Source organism: Diadema antillarum, unplaced genomic scaffold (assembly GCF_040938485.1).
Source record: "Diadema antillarum isolate AM-2024a unplaced genomic scaffold, OU_Dant_1.0 seq00000693_RagTag, whole genome shotgun sequence".
Taxonomy (NCBI): Eukaryota; Metazoa; Echinodermata; class Echinoidea; order Diadematoida; family Diadematidae; genus Diadema; species Diadema antillarum.
Window position 1 is genome coordinate 1,527,488 of NW_027271598.1, and position 7,866 is coordinate 1,535,353.

Genomic DNA, 7,866 nt, shown 5'->3' on the forward strand with positions numbered 1-7,866 from the left:
AGCCTGACAATATCAAAGACAAATGATGGCATACTTTACTTTCTCCCTTCACAATTTAAGGAAATGAACAAACCCTCAACATAAACTCTCAACATAAATACAACTCAGAAGACTGTGTGGAAATGAAAATGTACTTGTAACTGAAATATGTACAAGCTTGTTCAATTCTGTGTCCCAAATTTGAACTTCAGTTCCATTTTGGCTGTGTAATTTAAGATTAAGAATAATATTGTTCGAAGGCATTCATCACAATGATTCTGAAATACAAAGATGTACAACTGTATGCCCATTCATGTACACTAGGTCATTTAAAACAAAAATATGAACAAATACAGTGCTGTATGTGAAAGGCCATTGTACATCATTAAATGCTATGCTATCAACAGGAGGATGGGTGTTGCAAGAAAAAAAAAAAGGTCTGTATTGGGACACTTGTCACAAGTTTAGTCTTCAAGCATCTATAAACACGTAGACATTACTGGCACACATATTGCTATGATCACACAAATGTACTCTATGTAAAATGGTTATACACTGTAACAAAGTTCTGGTTACTGCAAAATAAAAATTCAAGCCCCTAAATTATCATCTGTTCGGCTATATGTAACAAAATCTTGACATAATGAAAGAAAACTGCTGTTCCCAAGAAATTTGTCATACATGTACCAGGAGCTGCATGCATAGGCGAAAAATAAGGATAAGCTTTTTTGTCTAGTGAATACATTTTAGCAGTTCCAATCACCACACCCCAAACATGGTCAAAAAAATGAGGTGGTCACGGAATTTTCAACTTCACTTGTTTTCCAATGACAGCATTATAAAGTCACAGTACTTATGAGTAGAAGGATTTTCTTTCCACGGATTCCATTATACAGTCAAGGTGACTGTATTCGGTTGCCCTTTTTGAGTCAAAAACACTCAAATTTGGGTGTTCAAGTTATTCAATTAAAAACAAATCATACTCGCACATCTATGCCCCATATCACCATGGAAATTTTTGCAAAGTTCTGCTTGCAAGACTGATATCAGTTGTAAAACAATAACTTACCATGTAAAGCACATGCATTTCACTCTTTTTATCTATTGCAACCCTTTGAAATACAATGTAATGGGCCCTCAAAAGCTGTCCAGCATGTGTGCTATGGGACGAAGATAATTCTGTAATATGCCACATACAGTATCTTGTCATAAACATCATTAATTTAATAGTGCACTTTAAATATTTACAAAATATGAATCCATATAAACAGAAACATGCAGTGAACCTGTTCACAAACATACTCCAATGATCTCATGTAACTGTCATCACCAGAGTAAGTACACTGTAGTGCTGAGCTAATTCTTTGATGTGCATAGCATGAGTGGTACAAATGTGTGTACTTATACATTGTACCTTATACACATAATAGCTAGCTTAAACAATTTTTGACAAACTGAGAGAGAATTGCCTTCCTGAAAAAAAAAAATCAGGTTTCCAAAAAAATTATGAATACATTTGTGAACATGTTCTGCATTCAATATACGAAGTATAAATGCATCAATATTAAGTAAAAATGATAGAGTAGAGACAGAGAGAGCTGCGCACATCATTTCTTTTTCACATCAGGCAAGCATTTCGGGCAATACCACTTGCCCTTGGGTTTGGTGCTCAACCCAACGCAGCCAAAGTGGAACCATTCAAATGGACAGTCTTTGTTGTCACATCCAACCATGTCACCATACGACACCTGCTGGCAAAGACAGTACGTGGGCTCGTTCGGATCAATGGGTGGATCGATGGGCAAGATATCACGGTCAGCTTTCGCCTTGTTGCGCTTCTTCTTCTTCGCCTTGGGGTTCTCCGCCGGTTGTGGGACGTGGTTGTCCTTCTCCTTGGTGTCGATGTTGCGGCTACGTCGCAGCCGCTTGCTGGTCTTTTCGGGCGCAGCTGTCTCCACGACAGCGGGGGCTGCTTTCTTGCTCTTCGGGGGCGGGTCTGGCGGATGTTCGGGCTTCTCAGTGATCTCAAGGTGGGTGCGGTTCATGTTCATCTGGCGGAGACGGTTTTCAACCACCTCTACAATTTGGGAGGCAAACTGGAGCTTCTCATCGCCAAGTTCTTGGCTTTGGATCAGGCTTCGATGGAGGTGGATCAGGGTGCGTCTCTTGTTGTGATTGTCAAGGTCCTTTGTCAGCAGTGTCTCATACAACTGTTTGATTTCCCTGAGAACACCTACACAGGTAAGAACAAACACAAAAACAAATCTAAAAACATGTGTTATTGTATATCAATAGCCTGCATCAAAGTAAAATGAATTTGCACTACACAGTGAGAGAGAGAGAGAGAGAGAAAGATTGAATGTGAAGTCACACAAAACAAACCAAACATAACATAGGAAATACACGTTCATGTATTAAAGTGGACCACTTCATTGACTTCATGAGTGCCACTGCGTCATTTTACATACATGTGACACTCTGTCTTCACTAACTGATTATAAACTTTGCAGTATGATTTTTTTTTGCAAGTTGCCACTGGCATACACTGCATTTAGTGTAGAAAAAAAAACAACACTTTTGCATGCTTTTTATTTTCGTGAATCTTGGCTCTTGTAAACTCAAAAAATTAAAATACACACACACACACACATTAAAAAAAAATCTGGTTTTACAGTAATCCAGAATTGCTTGCTCAGTCGGTCTCATGTTCAGAGCAAAAGATGTCATCATAATCACATTTTCTAATTAAAAGTTACAGTAGTAGATGGTCTAATCATTGTACCTGGGCCGGGTACAATATAAAATTAAAAAGGAAGTATGATCACATTCACAGATTACACTGCATTTTCCCTACCCCACCCCCCCCCCCCCTTCACACACACACAGTTTCACACAGCATCACTTCACTTTTTTTAAAATCATTTTTTGACATTTACAGCTCTCCTCCATAGAAGGGGATTCCGTGAAGCCAGATCCAGATGCAGTCTCCGCGGAACACATCCCTAACAAGATACAGACCAATCTTTTGGTCAACCCCTCTTAAACTTAAAGCTGTTCGGAGTGTTCCCCAAAGCTGCCGATTTACATATACACAGCCCTGTCTGTCGCTGTACAGAAGTCGCACTGTGTCTGGTCAATCTAAATTTACAATCTACATCTAAATTACTATCTAAATACAGACAGTCTACAAGAGTACAATTGTAATACTAGAGAAGCACTCTGAGAGCCCAGACCTCCGCCAAGCATGCAGCTCATTTCCATCACTGATCTTGTTCTTCCATATATATCAGTGATTTCTACCCATACACTTGTACGTACTATACATGTAGCATGCTGAAAGTGTTTATAATACTAGTAGTGTGCTGAAAGTCTCCCGATTTCCCAATATAGAAGCCTTTGTTACGTCATAAACCCTCAGCTGCACAGCGCGCCTCACCCCAGCAGATTTCTGAAACTAGAGCACGCACTTTAGTGCGCGCATGCAAACCTCAAATACGCGCAGCCTGAACTCCCAAGTTCACTGACCCTCCCTGCCAAAATATCAAAAATCCTTCATAAATTACCCAAAAATTCTCGGATCACTACCAAAAGTTAATTGTTTGTTACTTGTGTCATTCTCAACCTTCCCTGCAAGTTTCATCCCAATCCGTTGTCTACTTTTCGAGTTATTTTGCGCACAGACAAACGAACGAACAAACGAACGAACTAACCATCAATGGTAACGAAAACATAACCTCCTCCCTTGGCGGAGGTAATACAGTTCCTAGATGATTAAGACAAAATCAACACCCACATTAAACTTAACAGACGATTCTTCTTCTTTCTTTTTTTTTGAACATACAGATGTAGTCATTGCCTATAGGGTTGTAGCCTACAATTTTGGTGAATGGACCACGGCCCATCCATGCGTCAATGCCATGGACATGGTGACGGGTGTGTTTAAATGAGTGAGCCCAATTTCCACTCCAGATCTTTACTAAACTTGCCTTTATTTAAACCACATTGAATCACAAGATCACTGGCTTCATTAAGTCTGAATTTATAGCAATCCTAGACTTGAATATTACATTAGAATCTAGTAGAAGACTAGTAGTACAGTGTCTAATCAGTAGTCAATGCATAACACCACACTGCACTGCATGCACTGGCATATGCATGGCACTATCAACATCGGCGCTAGGCAGTGTTCAGCCCGTACGCGGCGCTGAATCGCCGGTGTGCTAGGGGAGCATCGGGCAGCCAAGCATACACCACCTCGTTGCAACACGTTGGTTAGAGCACTCACTCTGATATGCGTTGTCGATCTCCCGGATTTGTGATACATTCCGTTGAAGATCATTTGGGAGCGATTCAATGCAGTCCAAATAGTCCTCCACATATGTAGTGGTCTGGTTCATATTTGCTGCGCTTTGACTCATTTTTGGAGATTGGACAGGTAAACAAACACGTAAAGCAGTCGTTATTATTGTACAAAATTTTGTCGGTCCGGGTTTCTCCCCAACATGAAGCAGCAGATGTAAACTACGATTATGACATGACGCATGCGTCCTGTGGTAGATGCTAAAGGTCATCTGATGGTAATTTAAATAATGTGATTTGTTTACAGTAGGTAAATCTTCTTGAATTTTCTTTCTTTTTTCAATCAATGTGACATCATGGGCAAATGTATATTTTATTTTATATGTTTTTATATGTAGAAAATTTGTTAGTCTCATCAAATAAACGTTACTTTCTTTCTTTCGTTAAATATATTATACTTCAGTGAATTCTATTCACCCCATGTTGATCACCAACATGGTATAGACCGGATATGTAAGTCGCGCGAAATACAATGACATCGTCGTATCTGTACGTCCACAACTGCTACATGATGCAGTCATGTACACGGCAGCTGTGGTTACTGGTAGACTCGCGTGTGGTAGGGTACGGGTCCCTCTACATCAAACCCGCTGTTTGGTGTGATGTGTGGGTGGCTAGCTGGCCTAAGAAACTTGTTGCCACGCGACTCTAGACAGCGTTAGGGAAAGACGGACGGACGGACTCTGGGAACAAGCAGTCATGTGGCAGCAGTAAATTTACTGATTTACTGGTAACTCAATTTTATGGCGAATTGTGGACCCATGGGCCATAGCCATTGCTATCTAGATCCATTTAATTGCCATACACAGCACGAACAGGCCACTTGCCCCCCTTGGCATGATTGGGGGCGCCCGGGCCCTTTTTTGCTTTTTGCGTTGACAAAGTGCCATGCATGACCTTTCCTATGTCGAATTGATGAGAGCAATGTACCAATGATAATTGAAAGTAATTTATTAAGTAATGAGTGTTACGAGTGTAATTTAAATTCAATATAGACCCTATTATCTTTACTAATGAGTTAAACTTACGGATTCCACAACTTCATATTGGAAATATTGTATATTTGCTCATGGGATCAGCCTCAAAAGGCCAATGGCCTACTGCTGATTTCCTCCACCATTTATTTTAATTGTTATGTCAATCTTGAACACACACTTTTTAACTTTTAGCTGTGATTATGTACTTACCCAAAATAATTTTTGGTCTGTGTATCATCGCTGGGGCGACAAGACCTCCTATCTACAAAATGTCAAATGTTCAGCCCGCTCAGGAGATCGAACCAAAAAACATGGCGGCCAAAGCACTATAGTGAATGGGACAGCCTTTCCTTTGACATGCCGTGGTGGCTTCATTTTTGGAGTAAGACAGTTGGGATTTGGACAGGACATCTTCTTCTTGTTGACTTCCTCCTCTTGGAGAACTGTAGTCGGGTATTTCCTGTTATAGGTTTTGTAGGATTGCCACAATTAGTATAAAGATGCAAACAGTACTGATTGAAAGTAATAGAGATAGGATAGGATGCATGCACACAATTGATGAGGCTTGAGCAAAACAACTATGGGTTATTGCAGTGACTATAGATTGTAATGAAGTCGCTTGTGATGTATGTCGACTAGAAACTGTAGAGTGACAGTATGAAAATCGGGGACTTCTATTTTGGTGTGTCCAATACTCGTAATTGCCAGTAGTATTGCCCTGGTGATAGCAGTGCCTTGCTGTGCAGGTTGAAGTTCATTCAAGTGGGCTCGTACTGATGCTGGAAGTTTGGATAGTAATGTCTCTCTGTGTTCGTTGTATACAAGACACTCTCCAACAAAGTGAGTAACCGTTTCTGTAGATGTGCCACATGCAGGGCAGCTGGGGTCTTGCCCAGGTTTCTTGATTTTAGCCCGTCGTGCATTGGTGAGGTAGGTCTCTGTAAGGAGTTGTGCTTTTATTGCGACAGCTTTCCTGAGGTGTGATGGTTCGAGTATTGAAGGAAACACATGTTGTAGATGTGCTAAACTGACTCCTCTGAAGAGGTGAAGCGTGGACCGTTCTTCAGTTTCTTGGAGGGCAGATTTTCTTGTGTATACATTCTACTGCAGCTTTGGTTATCATCCCTTTCCATGCTTGGTAGCTAGTGATTACAGTGAGGCATTCTGACAGATCAGGTAGCTGGTATTTTTTCAGGATGATTTGATATTTGCTGAGAGTAGTGGGAGAGTGTGGATGCTGACAGAGGATGTGGTAGAAGAGCCTGGATTCCAGTCTTGCTGATGGCAGTGAGATGATCTTGCCTAGTAGCCTCAGGTGTAGCAGATCCACTGATGTAGAGAGGGGAGTAAAACCTGTTAGAAGGTAGATTGCTGCAGAGCAGGTAGTCAATGGAAGTCCTAGAAGATTTTTAAAGACCTGGTTCTGGTATCTGTCGAGTGATGATTTTTCTCCTTCCTGGAGATTCAAGATCTCTGCCCCGTAAAGCATCCGTGGAACACAGAAGGTTTCCCATAGTGCTACTAATATGGGTGGGGATAGGCCTTTCCTCCTTGCACCTGCTCTAGTATTAAAGGCTGTAGAGGGTCTTGCATCCTGTCTGCATGATATTATGGCATCGGTTGCTGAGTCGGGTAGGAGCTCTGTGTATACCAAGGTGGGGGTGACTGTCTTTCTCTGGTATGGTTTCTGTTCCGTATCTCCATGGTGGCATATCTGTTGTGGATAATCCTGCTGCACTATTGTTGAAGATTACTACCGCACTCTTGAATGGATTTATTGAATAGTGCCAGTGGGATGCATACGAATGCACAACATGTACAACATCACTTAACCCATTATTTGACCATTAATTCAAAAAAAGTCATTTTCACCAAAATTGCAGATACAAGGTCTTGTCACCCCAGCGACGATATGTATGTTTTTGATTTGATTGATTGTATATATTTATATGTGTTTTAACTGAACTTGTGTGGAAAGAAACTGAAACTGAAACTGAAACTGAAACTGATAGAAATTTCTACCATCACTATCTAGTACAGACCATTCTGTCCATTTGATTGAATTTGAGCGCAGTGTAGAACTAGTCTAGTGTAGAAATGTGGAAAGTAAACTTAAATTAGATTCTACTATTACTAGGCCTAGCCCACTAATTAAATTTAGAGGTTCTACTATAATTATTAGAGCAACCGTCTAAAAAGCCTGTAAAATTGACCAAGGTTCAACCTCCTGTGCCAAAATTTGACCACACGCAAAAAAAATATGTTTTATTAACCCGTTCATTCCACAATTCTCCATGCGCCTTCAATGCCTCGCCCCCACACGAGATTGATCTTTTTGCAGGTCGATGGTGACAGGAACTTTATAGAATTTACAGTACCACGGGTACTCTCAAATCCTAGGGAACACTGCATGATATTCAGTCACCACAATATGTGACCCTGCACCTCAAAACAAACAAAAAGTCGCCAGATATGAATTTTTAGTTAAGACCATATTCTGAAAGAGCAGACTTTAAGCTTTAAGATTATGTATAACTCAAATCAAATGGAC

General features: G+C 40.6%; 1 protein-coding gene across 1 annotated transcript; it reads right to left on the reverse strand.

The window, feature by feature from the left end:
• Window positions 1–1,542: 1,542 nt before the first annotated feature.
• On the reverse strand, window positions 1,543–4,397 carry LOC139737475 (inhibitor of growth protein 2-like). The gene is made up of 2 exons (XM_071648150.1): window positions 4,265–4,397; window positions 1,543–2,212 (listed from the first exon to the last, which is right to left on the reverse strand). The coding sequence occupies exons 1-2, from the start codon at window positions 4,395–4,397 to the stop codon at window positions 1,587–1,589; spliced, it is 759 nt and encodes a 252-aa protein (XP_071504251.1). The 3' UTR covers window positions 1,543–1,586.
• Window positions 4,398–7,866: the final 3,469 nt, after the last annotated feature.